The 19916-nt window shown below is 42.6% G+C and overlaps 1 protein-coding gene across 1 annotated transcript; it reads left to right on the top strand.

Moving 5' to 3' along the window:
* Window positions 1-363: 363 nt before the first annotated feature.
* On the top strand, window positions 364-9437 carry LOC141922429 (alpha-1-antiproteinase-like). The gene is made up of 5 exons (XM_074821574.1): window positions 364-501; window positions 4700-5365; window positions 6359-6629; window positions 8431-8578; window positions 9189-9437. The coding sequence occupies exons 2-5, from the start codon at window positions 4717-4719 to the stop codon at window positions 9381-9383; spliced, it is 1263 nt and encodes a 420-aa protein (XP_074677675.1). The 5' UTR covers window positions 364-501; window positions 4700-4716; the 3' UTR covers window positions 9384-9437.
* The last annotated feature ends 10479 nt before the right edge of the window (window positions 9438-19916 follow it).

Genomic DNA, 19916 nt, shown 5'->3' with positions numbered 1-19916 from the left:
TAGGGATCATAATTTAGGCATGCAGTTGCCTGCACATTGTCAGGTGGCTGGCAGGAGGCGTAGGAATCTAAAAGCCAGAGTGGGGTGTCTAGTTGCCTTGCAGGGAAGCAATGTGATCTCTGGAGCCAGCAAATCCTAAGCACCTAAAAGTGAGTCTTTTCCAGATGTAATTGCTGCTAGAGGAAATAGGCTCTGCTCCATTAAAAGCCTGAGGATGGGTGCTTACAGCTTTTTTTTTTTTTTTTAACGTATTAGTGATTCTTTTTAAGTGATTCTGCTGAATTTTATATTCAAGATCTACAAGAAATATCTTTGCTTAGGGAATGGGATATCTAAGGTCTGCTTCTCTTTTAGATGAGACATCTCCTTATTGCTCTAATCATCATATTACAGGATCATTGAGAGGGAAGGAGAGAAAATGGTGTTTTCCACATGCTCAGGGCAATTAAGATCACAGTGAGGCCAACATGTCCACGGAGCCAGAGACCGAGAAGTGGTCAGGTACACACTGGAAAGTAGAAACTGGGAACCTGGTCTGATCTGTTCTTGGGACTGCTGCTGCTTTGCAGAGAGAAGATCTCCTCTGTCCCACCTGGCTGCCCTAACCATTGCACTGGTTCTTTTCTATCTTCTTTTTTCACCCTCTGGCCTCAGTGATGCTTCATCTCCGAGTATATGCAGTAACTCAGGTTCAACAGCAAGTACTGATGGTGGCCTTGTAGAAGAGTGAGAGCTCATGTTCACTGTTTCCAAGTAAAAGGAAGCCTAGAAGTGTGTGATGCTACTCTTGGAGGGTGCACTTTCTGGGTGAGCTCTCCAATGCTAAACTTACAGAAGATAGATGACACTGGGAACAGCTCTGTGAACAGTCATATACATTTCTAAAGGATAGTGTAAACTTGGATTCCATGTTTCTGATGCAAAAATAATTACTTTTAAAGAAATAGTCACACTGGTTGGATTCTCTGCAGAATCCAATGCCCTTGACTTGTGGTTGCAATCTTCTCAGGGACTTCAGCTGCAGAGACATCAAAACTCTGAATTACAAGAGAAGTAAATGTCTAGTTAATCAGCCTGGAAAAGCCCCCGAGTGTGTCCAGGCATATACAATGAGGTATGCAGAGAGCTTTCTGGAGAGCCAGGAAAGCACATGTGAGTGTGAAGTGCTTCTGTGAATAAGTGGTCCTGGACAGTAGGCTTCTGAGGTCATTTTCTCACACACAGATGTGACTTATCAAGTGTTTTGTGACTTTGGTGATTTTTTTTGGATACGACCTTGAGTAGATGAGATTAGTTCAGCAGACACCACTGGTGAGGGAGGGGGCATCTTGATGTGCCTGGTGCCCTCACAGTGCAGCTTTTGGCCAACAGATTTCTCAGCTTTCCTCATCTAGAAGCAATCAGGAGGGAAGCAGCACCATCTGGTGAGCAAACAGCTTTTCTATTTTGTGCCTGCATATGTTTTTGAGCAGTTCAAAATTTCATGTTGTCTGAAATGAGATTATTGTGAGGACCTCTTATGGGAGTAGCATGGGATGAATATTCATCTCCTGGACTGACATGGGACTCTAATGGCAGAAAATTGTCTTCAGAATTGTCTCTCCAAATCATAGAGATAAAAATCATCCCTAAAGTGGACAAATTAGCTATATCCACAAAGAAACAAGTTCTGTCATTCAGAAAACTTAGTCCAGCTCACTTTCAGGTCTTCTGGTGGAATTAGTCTAGGATAACTTCAGCTAATCCCAGTTTTCTCCATTTTCTTTCTAGGATATACTGTCCAAAATAATTACTGCAATTCTGGGTTGCATGGTAGGGAAGATTGTGTGATAATGATGAGGTAATATATTCACAAGTGTTATCACCAGGTCTATTACAGATAAATTGCTTAAAGGAACACTGTCCTCCAGGTGTTGGCATGCTCTTGTGCCATTGTCTAGTTTGATTTAAAGCTCTTTATGAAAGCAATCTTTTCTTGAATATCAGAAATATATTGTCATTCCATAACATAGACAGAAAGAAGAAAAGAGGCAGATAGGTAAATGGGTTTCCTCCCAGGCTATTTAACAACTCAATGTAGGTTTGGAATTAGGATTGAAGGGCTTTTCACTTTTATTTCCATGTTTATGAACAAACTGTTTTTCTGGAGATTATATGAGTAAAGGTCTTAAAATAGGAAGCTTCCTGCAAAATTAGCTCCTTCAGATAGGGAATTCCCTAAGGGCTTTTTAGCACAGGTTCTCAACTCTTCATTTTTTAACAAATTGTTAGCAACTATGCTTGGTAGGAAAATCTCTCAGTCATTAAGACCATATGAGAATCTGCATCTTCTCATTCATACTGAAAGGATCTCTGTTATCAGTTTATCACTGGCTGATCACTTGCTAACCTAGAAGCCACAATAATATCAAAAGGAATAGTAAATATCAAGTATGAAGTAACAATCCCCAATCATATTCTAAAGGTTTACAGGATGCAAATTCAATTATAAAAGTACCTTTACATTTCAAAGAAGGGCCTAATAGAGTGGGCCACTTGTATCTTCAACAAGGCCTAAACAACAAAAAAGATCTCTAGAAACTGTAGCTGCTGAGTCTTTTATAATCTTATGATTTTAAAATCAACCATTATCAAGATTTTTGTGAAGGCTGACTCACGAGTCTTGACTGCTTTTGATTGGCCAGTAGTGAGTAACAGATGGATGATTCAGATTGTATTTAATTATCTGTGAATTCAAAGCTGTAATAAAATAAAATTAATTCCATTAAAGTACATAAATTAACCTCAAAATGCAATCATGTCATAACTAAATAGAGCAAAAATATCAGGATACGAAAAAAACCTTCAGAAAACTAACCAATATTTTATAGAATGCTTACAGCACAATCAAGGTATATCCATTAGCCATAAATTTGAGGCCAGGTCAGTTAAATTCCATGTCTACTTTGTATTCCAAATAAATAGAAATTGGCAGTTCAATGTGTATATAGAAAAGTCCATCTTACTGCTGTACTTTGTAATAAGTGTTAAATGTGATGAGATAGGGAACAGTTGGTGACTTATGTTTAAAATGAAATGTTTCATTCTTTGGTATTCATGTTATTCTTAATAAATGATGACTGCAGCTGAGTGAATAGTTCACAGTGAATAATTTATCCAGAGGTAGCTTCTGAATCGGCCTGCTGGATATGTGGAAATAGATTAGGCTTAGCTCTGATGCTTCTGTTTGGGAGTTGATTTCTTTTCAGAGTCTGACTAATACATTGGCTCACTGATAGCAGTTTTAAATATTCAGAACTGGAACTCTTATGCTGAGTTACAAGTAGCTAGATATATTGAGAAGTATCGTATCAATGTCAAAATCAGAGGAGGCCAAACTATAATTCAAAACTACTGTGCACAGTAGTTGAAAATGTAGTTACCAAGAACCCTTATGGTTCTTCCATTGTCAGTAACACAGTGGGTGTTACTGCAAATAGGCCTGCTTTCTAGAAATACTTTTATCAAACACATAAATGTTTGAATATTTGATTACAGCTCAAAAATGTTTTGTTGTTCTTATGCAGGTCTAACTGTAACTGGATATTCAACTACTAACATAAATTGCTCCCTCTGATGTTATGGAGAAAGCAGGACCGTGAGCATAGCACTTTATGACAATAGTCTCTCAAGTTGAATCATGCCAGAACAGAAATGTGCAATTGGTTTAATATGCCTCTCCTTGCACAAGTTTTAGTAAATCTGGCTCATTATCTCCCCAAATTCTTTGCAACTCTCTCACTGTTTCTTTGTCCTAGATTCCTTCTCAGAAATGAGGCCCACTGGGACATTCATGTCCACATTTCCAAGGTCCCTTTGTAAGAGCTTATACAGTGCAGAGTGTCAGCTCTGTAAAGGAATGTGGCTACCACAGCCAAGTGTAACAGGTTAATAAATATATCACCCTTTGACCAGTAGAGCATCTGATAAAAATAAGGCCTTGTTTTTCTTAATGACATTGAGTCCTTCTGCTGTGCTGAAAATTAACCCACTCCAATGGTTTAGTTTGGCTATTAAGACACTACACATCACTTCAGGTTCTTATTTAAAGCATTACAACATTTTTATTCAGAAAAAAAGAACACCTATTCCTTAGAGACATAGGGCTTTATATTCAGTTTGCTACTGAAAAACAGCCATCACCATTTGTCCTCTCCTGAAATAGGGTGCCTTTTCAATCTGACCAAAAGTTTATTTAAAGATCTCATTCATGCCTGTTTGCTCAAATTCTGTTTGTATGTGGCTACTGATTGCTGCCCACTTGCATTTATTTCCTCTTTCTCCCTTTACTCACAAAACATCCAGACTTCTTCCATGATGTGCTTCCAGGAATTGTCTTAGATCATTAGTGTCAAAAGCACAGTGGTATTGCAGACCTTCAGTGATTAGCCATGTTGTTTTCTGATGGGATATGATCCGTTCCCTGGCCTGCTGAGGGTGCTGTGTATTCAGCTAATCCATGCTGAATTTTGCCTTTGCACGTATTTAGGGGGAGGGTAGCAGAAAGAGTTAGAAATTTGACAGGAGGCCTGGGAAAATAAAAAAAATATCCGGCAGGAGTTGGAGAACATTGAAACAGAGGACAAAAGAAAGAGATAAGATTTCTTATTCAGTGGGAATGACAGAATAACTTAGTAATAGCTTCTCCCTTTTTCCACAGGATTTTAATACAAGAAGATGAAGATCACGTTCTACATAAGTTTGCTACTGGCTGGGCTTCATGCTGTTGCCCATGGTCAGCTCCCACCCAACCACCACAATGGACACGATCCAAATGAACCTAAACACCGCATGCATCACAGAGGTGAAGCAATCGCTTGCCTCAAACTAGTGCCAAACAATGCTGACTTTGCATTTCAATTTTTTAAAGAAGTTACACTGGAGGCACCTAATAAGAACATTTTCTTCTCTCCTGTAAGCATCTCCACTGCATTTGCAATGCTGGCCCTAGGGGCTAGATCAACCACTCAGACTCAGATCCTGGAAGGACTCACCTTCAACCTTACAGAGATTCAGGAGAAAGAGATACATGAAGGCTTCCACAACCTCTACCACATGCTGAGCCATCCCGAGAATGGGGTCCAGCTCAACATGGGGAATGCCATCTTTCTAACAGAGAAACTGAAACCTCAAAAAAAGTTTTTAGATGATGCCAAAGCTCTGTATCAGCTGGAAGCTTTTACCACTGACTTTAACAATCCCACAGAGGCTGAGGAGCAGATCAATGATTATGTAGAGAGGAAAACACATGGGAAAATTACTAATTTGGTCAAGGACATGGATCCACAAACTGTAATGCTTCTGGTTAGCTTTGTTTTCTTTAAAAGTAAGTCCTCTAGGATTTGCATTCATGTTATTCATTCTTATCAACAGATCTAATGTCAGCTACCTCATTTGGAAATTGCTCTGGGTGAAATTTCAAATGATCTTTACTGGGCCAGAAGAGCCCAGAATGGCATATGGGAGGTGGTGGAGAGGTGGCAGGACCCTGCTCAGCACAGAGAGGCAGCCAGGGGCCACGTAGGCTTCGTTCTCTTTGTGGCAGCCATGGGAGCTCTGCTCCAAGCTGCAGCCTCCCATGCAGCCTGAGCTTGCTTACATGGGTTTAGCTGTAACTCTGATTGTCCTGTGTTCTTCTAATTTTCAGTGAAGGTGCTGAGACTCATGCATGACCTAATCCTTGTAATGCCTCTCTTTAAAAGTATGCATGATTCAATGGCCTAATTTACTACATACTCCTTTTTTTTCCTATCAGACTCCTTTATGTATACACACTAACGTATTTATATATGGAACAAGCTAGTGATGAACGGGGGAGGACATTTTAAGGAACAAAGTGGAACCACAGTGCATTTCTGATGTGGGTTAGATGTGCTCTTAAGCCTGACACAGCAGCGCTCAGATATAAGATCCTACATTAATTTTATCTACGAAGTGAGGCTTATGATTAAAGTCAGTAGAAATTAAATGAATGAAGTATGTGAGCAGACAGATGATGTCAGGTAAACCCTTAAATGGCAACTTACAGAAAGGCCACTTAGATCACCTGAACAGAAAAGGAGTGGTAGGTAAGAAGAAAAAGCCTAATTAGTTCATTACCAGCATCTGAAAAATAAAGTGAATTTGGAATCTAATGCACCCTTTTGACCAGGTAAAAGATTCTTGCCTTACTGGGATACAAGTTTTCAAAAGTTACGTTTGAAAATTCTGAATTTAACAAATGGATGAATAGGTGAATATTATTGCTAGCTACATAAAATTCAATTTATGATGGGATGGGACATGGGATATTCAGTCGCATTCTCCTTCTCTGTATTAGGCAACTGGGAAACACCTTTTAAACCAGAGCATACTGAAGAAAGGGAGTTCTTTGTGGATGCTGAAACTACTGTGAAAGTCCCTATGATGCACCAGACGGGTAGATTCGACTTCTATTTTGATGAGGAGCTGTCATGCACTGTGGTACGGCTTCATTATAATGGGAGTGCTACTGCATTTCTGGTTCTGCCAGCAAAAGGGAAAATGAACCAGTTAGAGCAAACTCTGGTCAAGGAAACCATCCAGAAATGGTCAGACCATCTCTTCCAGAGGTAATCTTTTGCCAGTCAGCTGCAGCAGCACCTAGATTTATAGCCTTTTTTCTTTTTTGGGAATGCAAAGACTATGAACTTGCTGATTCTGGGAACTGAGTGGGTTATTTTTGGCTTGTGCACCCTAGCTGTAAAAATCTTGCAGCTGGTTTGTATTTAACTATTTTGTTGACGCATGAGTGACTTGCTGCTCCCCCTACCAGAGCGGAGACCATCCTGATGGACTCCCAGAAGTCCCAAATAACAAGCCTAGATTGGTGTTTCTAAAACAGTCCATTGACTGAGTGGGAAGGTGGCAATTCTAAGACAAATCTCCTATATTGAGGTTTCAACTAATGTGTTTTACCTCTCATATGTCACTGACACATCGTGACTCAGACATATGTTTAAACCTTAAATAAACCATAACTTAAACAGTTTGTAGCAATGCATATATACCTGATGTGTCCTACACAAATATCTTCCTTACAAAAACCATTGCAGCACACAATGGTTGTTAGAACAGGCTAATGATTAATTGGGGTGTCCTGATTTTCTGGCATTTTGTTTTTGAAACTATAAAAATCTAATGAGGTTTTGTTAGCTCCTACCATTGACACTAACATCAGCCAACACATTTTACAACCTTGTTTGTCTGGGAGGAAAGAGATCTTAGCACCAGCAGATGAGTAATATCAAGTTAATACATGCCTAATTTACCAAGCTCTGCCCTGATTCACAACTAATAAGGCTGTGCAGTTCACACCCATGATTCTTGGTGCATCATTATAGAAATGCCAGCACAGTTAATAAAAACATAATGGGTAGCAAATTGAATATGAGCTAATAGCATGATATCTCAAATATGAAAAATAAAAGTGTATCATTATCAGCTGCAAAATCAGGAAAATCCTTATCTAAATGAATTCTTGGTGCAAATTCCTTCAAGATCAACATAGGAATAAATTCTTCATGGGAGAGGTTGTGATAACCAAATAGCATAGTAGTTCTACTGTTATGTTGATGCCAGCACTAATACACTTGGTCCCATCATTTTCTAGTGCACTGGGCAGCATCACATAAAGGCTACAGCCATGGGATTTGGATCCTGTCTGTTTTGCTATTCAACCCAAGCTGTCTCTGGGTGAGACAGCAAAAGACTTGAGCTACCTAAAGATTAATCACTGCAGTGGGTGACTTGGAGGCTCCAAGGATCCCTAGACAGTGCATGAAGAGCAATTCAGCAGAAAGCATTCCAAGCAAGAGCTGCCTACAGATAGCTCACAGTCAAAGGCAAGCTCAATCATGGCCAGTCCATGGGAGGAAAACTATTAGAGGATAGTGTGTCAAAAGATGCAGGCAGCAGGGTACAGACCTTTCCTGGAGCCATGCCAAATGTCACAGTTATGCCAAAATCACTGCTTTGCTTTGAAGTTTGCCACACTTCTCCCCAAACAGACTCTGTCTGTGCCCCACTTCAGGAGGTCTCCACCTGCTTGAATGACATGGGCTGTCACCTCTGCACCTTATCTTCTCTGCCTGTAAAGAGGGGCTCTCATTACTGTCCTCCTTTGCAGAGTGCTCAAAGATTTGCTGAAGCAAAACACCAGATATGATGATGATGATGATGTTGATGAATGATAGTGCTTGTATCACCATGAGAAATGCCAGCAGTTGAGCAATTGAATTAGTGCTCATTGTACACTCAGGGTCCAATACCCTGGGGTTTGACACTCACGGGAATTACACAGCTTTCTCACCACCATTTACCCCAGTGAAAAATCCTGCTCACCACATTCTCTGTTTCTCTTCTACCTAACAGCCTGGTGAGCCTCTACTTCCCCAAATTTTCTATTACTGGGAGCTATGAAATAACGAACACCCTTAGCAAGATGGGAATTGTGGATGTGTTCACTGACAAGGCAGATCTCTCTGGCATCACTGGCACCCCAGAGCTGAAGGTTTCTAAAGTAAGTCCGTGGCTGCTGGCTGTCTCCTTTCTTTCACAGACTTGCAGGAAAACCCCTCTGAGGTAGTATACAGAAACACCAGCTAAATACAGCTTGCTAGGCTCACCCTGGCCTCAGCCTGTAAGCTTACAAGAGGAGTTTGGCCCTCAGTGATGGTGGAGATCAGATTAGTTTACTGCACACTTGGTTTTTTCAAGCCTGGTATTGGCCAAGATTTCTTGGGCGGTATCTGGAACATGAGAGGAACATGAAGCCCTGGGCCTCTGAGGGGAGACGATAACTCTCCCACCCACACCACAGCTTGTCCTCCCACCCTGGAGACTCAGTTTCAGAGGTGCAGACAAACTCTTAAATGTGGAGCCACCATCCTTCATTCAGTCTTTGGGACAGAGGAAAAATGGTCTGGGAGGGGGGTTTTTTTGAGGACATTTCTGTAACTTCATCGTGGTCCTCATTTAAAGCAGTCATGACTACAACAACACAGCTCACATCTCTGCTGCCTCTACTCACTTCTCAGTGGATTCTCCAAAGCAGGACTGCTTTAAAAGGGGTCTGACTCATCTCTCAGGTGGCTGTTTATGCCCAGAATGACTGTTTTCTTTCTTCCTAGGTTGTTCATAAGGCTGCTCTGGATGTTGATGAGAGAGGTACTGAGGCAGCAGCAGCAACTGCTGCTGAAATAGTGACAATGTCTCTTCCTCCAACCATTGAATTCAACCATCCCTTCCTCATGCTGATTTTCGATAGAGATACAAACAGTACACTCTTCATAGGAAAAATAGTTAACCCGACCATCACTAGCTGAAGTGACGTATGAATTCCACTTGTTATTACTAATTAAAGAAGATGTGAAACTGCATGATGTGATTTATTTCCATTTTTACCATCTTAGTATATGGTTCTTTTTTAGCAAGAGTTTTCATTCTATGCCATTATCAGAAAATATTGATATTGACCATGATGCTTGCTTAAGAGGAAGAAAGGAAAATGTTTTAAATTCAGCTAGCAAAGAATGTTTTTTTTACTTGACTGAAAGCCAAAGAAAGACCTAAGATTTGCCAGCATTCAGAGAGAGAGACATTTGTATTACAACGGACGACTCCAGCTTAATAGGTGGTTGTCAGCCAGAATAACAGATAAAATGATTAACACTCTTGCAAACAAAGAAGAAGTGGCTGTAATTTACCATAAGTAAGTAAACAAGAGATGGGAAGAGTTGGATCAACAATGCAGGATCACAGGAAACTGAAGCATCTAATGGAGACAGCACTGGGAATGTGAAAAGCTGTCTTCAGCAGAGAAAGAAATGTGCTTTCTCCACCAGAAACCTTTCATCATTTTTAGTACTAATCTAGCAGCAAATCTTCCTGGGTTTCTTAACAGCTCAAAACAGAACAGGGGGATAAAATCCACTCTTGAACCTGAGGACTTTCAACTATGCATTGCCAATTTGACAGACTTAGATAGCTCGCATGAGTAGCTGACTTCTCACACATATATCCAGCAGTGGTCAGGAGGATGTAGCTGGATGGGCAGTGAGGTATTTGGATGACAATTACAGAAGCATACTGCCAGCTGAGATTTGTGGAAAATATATAATGAAGCTTTAGAAAATTGTAGATATTTCAAGTGCTGTCCTTTTACAGCCAAAAAGTAGGTAGGGAGCACCCAATAAGTACATCACCTGACCCAGGGGGTGGTGGCAGGCACCCAGGTAGGACATAGGGCAGTTTGAGGGCTGGCTGGTAACTGCTTTCAAATGACCTGCCTTGGCAACAGGTACCAGAAAGAGCACCTTTATTCCCTACATTTGTGGTTTTTGAAAGGAGATGAAATGGTGTCATGGCGTCAGGAATCACACTGGGAGCAGTCAAACGGTTTGGGAAGCTAACACAGCCTCAGCCAGGTCTTGTGTGCTCTCTGTGAAATTAAGAGCAAATGTGATTTTATCAGTCTGGTGCAAAGCACTGTCTCCCCTTTCACAGTCAAAAGGAAAGCCCTATTTCTGCTCTGTGTTCCTAGTAAAAAACTGGTGTTAATTCTCATCATACATGGTGCTTTTTGACAAGTCTCTCTATAGACAAGTGTATGAACTCACAAACATTGATGGCAGGACTCCCAGTAAAAGAGACGCATGTGCACTACATCATCTTCCCGGCTCCTTCCTGCACTCACCTCCATCTGTTTGGGTGGCTTTGTGGCCCGGTGTCCACACAGTGATAATTCATAAGGCATCCTATCTGACTGTGCAGCGTTCTTGTCTTCCTGAAATACGACTGCATGGTGCAGCACCTATAGGGTCAGTCTTAGCCATTATCACTCATACTGTTAACTGCTGTTAAAGAATGGGCATTTAGCAAAGCAACAGTAAAACTTTTAGGGATGAGAGAGCTCAAAGAGGTGAGATCCTTAGCTATGTATTGAATTCTCTAGAGCCGCACCAATTTGCACCAGTTGAAAAACTGACATAATTGATTTTAGTAGAGTGATCCTCAGTTTACATCAAGAAATGTGGAAGAAACAGAGGTCCCAGTATCCTGTGGGAGCTGCAAGACTAAATATTGCTCACTGCCTTGTAAACTATTTTGGAGTGGATGGAGGTATTATATATTATAATTATATATATTTACACATAAAATATATATCCAATTATATATTTATACAATATATTGATATATTAATATATATTTATATTAAATATAAATATAATATTTATATTCCATATAAATATGGCACAGTAGGAAGAAGGATGTCCCCATGTGGTTCTGGGAGAGATCTGAAGATCAAGAGAATTCCTCACATCAGCTACATCAGATATTGCAGTCTGTTAATCCATATTTTGGGAAGGAGACTCCTTTCTTTCCTACCCTCAGTACCTTGGTGCTCTCACAGATGTATGCCCTCTTCAGAAACAGGATGTGGGAATTCTGTTTTCCTTCCATATTCCAGGAAAATGAGCCCACAGGGTTGTAGGAAGGAGGTGCAGGGGCAGACATGTTGTCACGCAGAACTGGCACTCCACAGCTTGTGCTTTCCCTCTGTGCTGGTTTTGGCTGGGCTAGAGCTAATTTTCTTCACAGTAGCTAGTACGGGGTTATGTTTTGGATTTGTGCTGAAAACAGTGTGGATAATACAGGGATGTTTTATGTATTGCTGAGCCATGCTGACACAGAGTCAAGGCCTCTTCTGCTTCTCACACCACCCCACCAGCAAGCAGGCTGGGGGAACACAAGAAGTTGGGAGGGGACAAAGCTGGGACAGCTGACCCCAGCTGACCAAAGGGATATCCCAGACCATATGATGTCATGCTCAGCATATAAAACTGGGGGAAGAAGATGGAAGGGGGGGGGGGGATGTTCGGAGCGATGGCATTTGTCTTCCCAAGTAACCATTACGTGTGATGGAGCCTCAGCTTCCTGGAGATGACTGAACATCTGCCTGCTGATGGGAAGTGTTGAATGAATTCTTTGTTTTGCTTTGCTTGCGCGCGCAGCTTTTGCTTTACCTATTAAACTGTCTTTATCTCAGCCCACGAGTTTTCTCACTTTTACCCTTCCAATTCCCTCCCTCATCCCACCAGGGAGGGGAGTGAGCAAGTGGCTGGGCGGAGCTTAGTTGCTGGCTGGGGTTAAACCACGACATTCTCTCACTGCATCTCTTATATGATCTCTCTGTGTTTGTAAAATGTGTTGGAGAGGTTGCAGGGACAGTGAGTGACGTGGTACCTGTGTGCCAGCCATGGGAAGACAGAGTGGTGGTGACGAGGGGTGTCTGCTCTTCCCGCAGGGGATTTCCTGCCAATGTCATGATCAGCGTCCGGGAGCTGTCTGCCAGACTTACTTCATCAGGCAATAGCTCCTGGTGTATTGACATCGTGCTGTGATTTTCCACTGCAGGATTTGCCAGAGACAGTGTTGAAGAAGAGGCAGGCACCACACTTAGCACAAAAGAGCATCAGACAGCTTGCTCACTGCCTACGTCTGTGCTGCACTGCACAGTTCATTATATGGCCCATTCTCCTCTCTCCCCCCATCCACCAAGTCCTACTCTCCTAATCCTGGTCTTGTTGCCGCGAGCAACACCAAACAGATTTTCCCTATTACGCTTGCTCTTTGCGTTTCCTCTCCACACCAGATCTTTTTCACAGCCTCCCACTCTCCCTCCTGTAGGCTAACATTTCATCCCTCCCACCCACCGGTGCCGTTTGTTTGTGCAGGAGGTGAACGCTGCCAGCTCGGCTGTAGCGCCTGCTTCACCAGCACGTCCTGGTCTCCTCCTTCCCAGGAAATGGAGGGCAGGAGGCGACAGGGCTCCTTGCCTCCCACAGACCACCTCAAGGACACTCAACGGCAGAGCGGGGAAGGCTGGGCAGAAAGGCAGGGCTTGAGGCCACTGACCTATTCCCATTCGGTGAGATGGGCAATGTGTGCATATAAACGAGTCAGAGGTACATCTCAGCAGCAATTAACGATCAGGTTCATTAGCCATTGACACAGCTAGTGAGCGTGGGGATGGGACTCACAGCTGCGCTTGTGGTGATCCCAGGTTTAGGTGACCTGCTCATCCCCTGGCTAGGCAGAAAGCCCCGTTTCATTGACTGCACCAGGGCTATGCCATCGGCTGTAGCCCAACAGCCCCCAAGCACTCCAAGTACCACATCCCAAGACTGGAACTGACTCCTCGGCTCACACACTGTTTCTGGAAGGAGGTGTTTGGGGTACATTTTGCTCTTTTCTCACCATTGTCCAAGGCTGTACCTGGAGGAAGGGAACTGAAACTCCCTTCACTTTCCACCCCATGTCCTTCAGGCCCCCTATAAAGAGGAGTCAAGGAAGAAACTCCCCATTTACACTTCAGGCAGGTGTAACATGATAGCTCTTGTTCAGCATGAAGAAAGACATGGGTCAGCATAACCTTTAGCCTTGCAAATACAGCAGTGTTGCTGCTTGTAACACACCTACCTGCTTCGTGTTAAACTAACAACACAGGTCTTGGGTTTCTGCACTTGTCAGGCTTTGCTTGGACTTGTACTGTACACTGGGGTTTTGCTTTAGCTTCTTTGTTTATAACAGTAATTATCCAATAATCAGGTGCTATTACTTAATTTGTTCAAATCTTTCCTTAGCTTTATATGATTGTATGGTATACATTTACATATTGTTACAAATATAGATATTTCTATAACTAGGAGATATAAAGTAGTTATTCTGCATAGAGCGGAGTGTCTATGGCCCTAGAATGAAACATGAAGGAGTACAGGCACAGTGGGAGGATAGCAGGAGACTTGAGAGTACAGGCACAGGATGATACTGGAGGCCTCAGGGCTATGAACATCTCGCCAGTACTCAGTTACTGGTCATCAAAGAATTGCAGCCTTGGGAGCTGGGTAAAACCTGTTTGGGGGATAGCTAGGAGAACAAAGATTGAGTACCCGGGGTATGTAAAACACAGCACAGGTAGTAAACTCAGGTGTAATGTGGATCTGTGAACCAATGAAGGAAGAGCAAGCAAATGTATAAACATGACCCCAAGCAGACCCCAGAGCACAGAGTTTGCACCCACTACCCTTGTACTCCTCCTGGGAAGGATGCAGGATATGGCTGTCCTGCTGTCCCCTTCCCTTAGGGCTGAAGACATTGACCTGAGGAACCAGCGGGGCAGAGAAAGGGTGAATATAACACTGGAGAATGGGGAAGATGCTAAAGAGTTCATGTGTATTAATTTTAATGATCCATAATCTGAACTGCAAGTCTTAGTATTATAACCAGACCAGAACTTCTTGGGTAATACTGTTAAGATTTTAAATATACTACTGATAAATTCTCATCTTTGTGTACAAGGCATGCTTTTTTTCACCATAATAGGATTTTGGTAGGAATGGTAGGAATTGAAGCCACCTACTCTGTTACCTTGATGCAAAAAAATTGGTAATATCAGTGAGCCCCCTGCCCACCTGGGTAGAGCCAAAGGACAGAACAGCCCTATTGCTTTCTTGCTTCCTATATGCAATACCAAAATACCCCATATAGTGCAAGGTATTCTCTGAAATGAGTGAATCTGGAGGAGGAGCATGACCAGAGCCCTGGCCTTTTGCGAAGAGACAGTGCTACCAGAAAACATAGCGCTCCCCTGACTGAGTCTCAAGGTTGGGGCTGTTGCAGACCACAGATGTGAACAAGCACAACTAACACCTTACTTGCTCTCTGTCATCGTAATTACTGCAGGATGTCCGAGATACTGAGCAAGACCCAAGGGCTGGGGAAAATGGAAGCTTTCAACACAGAGGGACCAGCAGCTGCCACCTGCAATGATCTATCAGTGACAACAGACCTTTCCAACTCATCTCTTTGGCAAAAGGGAAAGGCACCGAGGCTTCTGCACCAAAATCCTCATTTCAGCAGTAAGTCGGAGGATGCCATCACCCGTAGGGAAGCAGATATCATGGAGAAGGCTGGCATAAGGCTGGCCACATCACAGAGGGGCAAGGTCTGGGAGGCCGCAGGGAGGACACCCTGACTGCCCCCACTCTCTCGGGGTGCAAGGGGACACCCCCAGGCAGGAGGCTATGACGTGCAGCCCAGGAACCTTCTGGGTGACTACTCCAGGGCTAACAGGCTCCCCTGCGCTCTGTTGAGGTGGTCAGAGGAGATGTGTCCCATGGGCAGTCTTTCAAATTGCTTTGTTAGTCTGGAAACCAAGGAAGGCAGTACAAGAGGCATCAGTATGACTTCTTTTTCTTTGCCTCCTTATCTTATCTGATATACTGATATTCTGTTATTCAGTCACTAGATATTTAGCAACTTGACTAAAAGCACTTCTTTTTTTTTCCTGGATAGCCATAAGAAATAATATTTCATCATTATTTATTCTGTCTTATCTTCACTAACTGAGCCAGTCTGCTACAGATTAGTGGAAGGCATCAGCATACCTCTACTCACTGACAGCAGTTCACCCAGAGGAGGTAAAAATCACAGCTAAAAACTCTATTAGGTTGCTTTCTTCATGGTTACATGGCAAAACTATTTAAAAACAGATCTTCCCAGCTGTAAATAACTGCGACTGTCCTTCTGTGACAGCTACACAGAAGTTGCTGTGACAAAACCCCTGTGTGCTCATTCACGTGTGTCAAAATCACCACTCCCAGAGCACCCAGCCTCTCATCAGAACTGGTGTTGAAACATACAGTTTTGTTGGTGTTGGGGCATTGATGACAGCCAGCATTTTTAAGGACAGCTTGTTGAAGGCCAGGGGTGAATGTGGTTGTGAGGGTTACTGGTTGTAGGAGACCAGCATGAGATTCTGGTTGTGTTTGTGATCACTCTCCAGGCAATCTGAATATATGAATTTTAACTACTTGTGTTACAGCTTGATCTAGTTCTATCCATTATTTTATATCCCTGGGTTTGCTATGTTTTTTTACACAGAGAAGCTATTTGTCTGCTAAACGATGCAGCTGAGAGATTACCAGACTACCTAGTGTGTTGAAATAGCTGGCTTCAAAACAAGGGAGATAACTGTTTAACTAAGGTAATGTGTTTGGCCACAGGTAAAAATCTAGCATGACTTAATATTTGTATAACATCCAAAACTTTAACAAAAGCTTTAGCAATATATACTAGAGGGATTTATTTTTCATATATTCTCAAAATATATCCTGAGTTCCTCATACAGTAGTGAGGAAGAGATACACTTCTGGGGTGGCTTTGCAGTGGCAATGAGCTCAGCTGGTCATGCTGGGCAGTGAGGGTGATGCCATCCCATGTAGCCCACCAGCATCAGTCAGGGAAGACTGGCTGACTCAGCAGTCTTCCCAAAAAGGCAGATCTCGTATGCATTTTTCCTCATGAAGTTGGCTTCCTCTGGTCACAGAAGAAAAACTTTCTAATGGTTCCAGATTATAGTGAAATACAAATGCAAAGTTTAAGAAAAAAAGGGTGTGTTTAATCTGGCAGCTGCAGCAAAGCTCTGCCTCCCTTTTTAGTATGGGAGGTTAGCTTGGTCTGCTTCTGCCCATGGCCACCAGGACTGGCAGTGCTGGGTGATGAGCCTGGCTACATGCAAGGCCACTTGGGTTGAGAAACCAGGGGTATCCCTGTGATGAGAGCTGAGGATAAACAGGAGCCCAGGTGGAAGGAGCCATGGGGTTGCAGCTCCCAGCCTCACTGCCAAGCAGAGAGCCACTGGCTGTGATGCAAGATCCCCAGTGCCATCTGCCCCATGCCCCTGACAGTGCTGTCCTTCCCCAGGTAGCACAGATGGGGATGGCAGGGGAAAGGAGAAACTTCCATGAAGCTGGAAGTCTGAAGTCAGGAGTATAAGTGTGTTTGTTGCCACATTCGGAAGCACGATCTCCCCTGCAGAAGAAACACCAACCTCCAAATGTTTCTTTTAATCTGGTATGAGCAAACCCCATATTTTTTGGATATGACAACTGGGTTCACGATATCATTGCAGAATCAAAAATAGACACTTCAAGACAGCCAAGCACATTTTATTTCAGCTTAGTTCTGCCTACCATGTATATCATATTGTAACCAATGCAGGTTACATTTACCCACACAGGGCGTATCTCAATGCCTTGAGCACTTCAAGAAGAGGTGAGTCTCACACCCCATGCAGATGAGGAAGTGACCAAGACTGTACAACAAGGCAGCACAAAATCTGGACATTTTTGAGATTACTGGGAGACTCAGATGACAGCACTTTGTAACAGAGGTTTCTCCCTAGCTCAAATGCATTGAGATGAGAGAAGGAACGGTGGGGTTTAGGACTCTGCTCCTTCCCACCTGCTCCCCACCACCACTGAGCAGTGTTGGTGCTGCTTGACATGCCAGCAGGGTCCCCTGGGTGGAGTGTGCTCCACCAAGGCATGCTTTCTTCTCAGCTCCCTTCCCCAGATCTGCTCTCAGGTTGGCTTCAATTTGCCACCATTTCTGAGCAAACCCTGGCTAATAAAGGGACACAGCCTGGGTCTATCCAGCTCTGCATCAGTTTGCTTCATGTCCTGGCATTTAGCTATGTTCAATGTCATTGTATTTCCTTCCTACAGATGCATTCACACACAAATGCAGATACACTCATCTTGTATGTTTTGGTGTCACAAAAGTGTTAGGTGCTGTTTTTATAATAAAATCAAATTATAGAAGATTGTGGCTAAGACGCTCTCAATGCACAGTGGAGATTCTATGAGAAAATGCTTTGCTAGCTGATATCTTTGTTTTCCAGTCTCTCAGGGTAAATTTAAGATAACCCTCATGTTTGCATTGCAGCAAGCATGCTGACTTTGCACACTCCTACCCTCATGCCCTATTGCTTGATTTTAAACTAGGAGATAAAACTCTGCACAAAGGCTCCATTGCACAGCTTATTTTTCCTTTCAGCAGAACTGAAAAAGAGAAGTATTTACATTTCATGGGTGCTTAGGACCAAATTTCCAGCCTGGCTTCAACTTTTGCTTTTGCAATTCTCTCTGTTAGAGCTTGTTCGCTTGCAGGCTTTCAGTGTCATGCTGCAGACTGGCCTCAACACTTGGATCTATCACATCTACTTGAACTAGATGTGCTGTTACCAACATACACTGCAGCATGTGCATAATTAATTACTAAATTGGTTCTTGCCTGAGCAAGGACAGTTAAACCCACAGCCTGCTCAGTGAAGTAATACAGTTATGTCATTATACAACTGCTTCATACGGAGGCTGTTTATGCCACTTCCCCTGAGCAGCACAGGCTGTACTGCTATAGGCACAGCTGTACCAGTGTAATTGCTCCTACATGGGTCTCTCACTGGCTCAGCTCTCAGTAAGAACTCAAAACCCATCACGCCATGGCCGGTCCAGGCGTGCCTAGGCTAAGAGCTGCTCTGTAAATCAGGTAAGTGTGTGAGTCTCACAGACACAGGATGGGCAGTATATCTACTCCTGTGGTGCTGGCTAGCAGTGGAAGCTGTGAGTTTTGCAAGGCTTCATATGTTGAATTTTAGTCAAAAAGGCAGAAACAGTTGCACTGATTTCCAAAAATTATATTTGATGAATAATTCGACCTTCACATTAAAATTGTATGTGCACAAGAACAAGCTTCTGCTATGATCTAAAGGATTAGTTTAAAGCAATATAGTTCTAGAATGAAAATGGCCTGTACAGAAAGTTTTGTTCTGGTATAAGACATCCTTTTAAATTTGTCACCTGGCCAAGAGTTTAAGCTCAACCAAAAAGTCACTCTTATGCTGGAATGAAAGTCCACACAAGGTAGTAACATACATTTTCCCATCAGAGTTTCACTGCATTATTTTCTCATGTAGACAGTCTTATGTCAGTTAAATTTTACTGATACAATGATAAAACTTATCCACACTGAAAAGACTGTTAATTTTTCTCTCTTTATTATTTTAATGATCTGTATCTTGTAGGTTCCTTTATTCAGACCAAAACCACCAGTTCTCTATTTTTCATGTCCTCTTCAGTGCTTCTGATGTGTCCGCTAGCAGACATCCCTCTTCTGTAGCTCATCTCATTACACGTTACCTGGGAAGAACAATTGGATCTGGTACACAATCGCAGGAGTCTGAGCATCTGAGCACATTGTCACATACAGTCCACATTACTTATATACAAGTCTAAGGATTTGAGACCTGATGTCTGGAGCATGTCAGAAGCAAAGACATTTGCCTATACAGTCCAACCTGTATGGAGTACAGACAAGGTGGATTATCACTGGGTCTGACCTACCACAACTATCAGAGTAGGTCCAATTCTTACTATAGAAAGGGACTGCAGTCCAAGTGTCCAAGCTCAGATCTTCCAATGCCTATTACGGGTATGATGTGGCTAAGCTATAAGATAACTAGGGTCAAGCTGAAGACATGAGTTTGGGTGGCAAGTGTATGAACCATGATGCTAAAGGCTAAAGTCTGCTCTCAAACGTTCTCTTGATACAGAGTCCTCGATTTCATGATATTACTGCACTGGTGTTCACAAGAGCACTTGTTTTCCTGTTGGTCAGAGAGAGCAAAGTCTTGTTAAATATAGCCACTCACTCAATAAAATGTAGTTGAAGTATCATATTCAACCTACATTTATCTTCTACTAAATAGAAATGTTGGCTGACAAGAAGTCTGACCACAGGACTGGATGTCCTTTAGAAGGACAATGACTGCAACTTGAAGACACCGCTGCTCACTGAAGAAGAATGGGTGGTGAATTGTAATTTAAACCTCCTGTCAATGCAAATGCTTCCATGCTCATTACAATGCCAAAAAGAAAAATGAATACCCCTATCAAAGGCAAATTATATGATGCAGAAATCTCATATTCATTCTATAATCAGACGCTGACCAAGGT

The sequence above is a fragment of the Strix aluco genome, chromosome 4 (assembly GCF_031877795.1).
Source record: "Strix aluco isolate bStrAlu1 chromosome 4, bStrAlu1.hap1, whole genome shotgun sequence".
NCBI lineage: Eukaryota > Metazoa > Chordata > Aves > Strigiformes > Strigidae > Strix > Strix aluco.
Note: the sequence above shows the minus strand (reverse complement) of the source record. Positions and strands in the feature narration are given on the sequence as shown.

What these genes read in the sequence shown, in the direction of transcription:
- LOC141922429 (XM_074821574.1), top strand. Translation starts at nt 4,717, where the DNA reads ATGAAGATCACGTTCTACATAAGTTTGCTACTGGCTGGGCTTCATGCT. An exon ending in TAGCTTTGTTTTCTTTAAAA is followed by an intron (nt 5,366 to 6,358) that starts GTAAGTCCTCTA and finishes TCTCTGTATTAG; the next exon opens with GCAACTGGGAAACACCTTTT. An exon ending in CAGAGCTGAAGGTTTCTAAA is followed by an intron (nt 8,579 to 9,188) that starts GTAAGTCCGTGG and finishes CTTTCTTCCTAG; the next exon opens with GTTGTTCATAAGGCTGCTCT.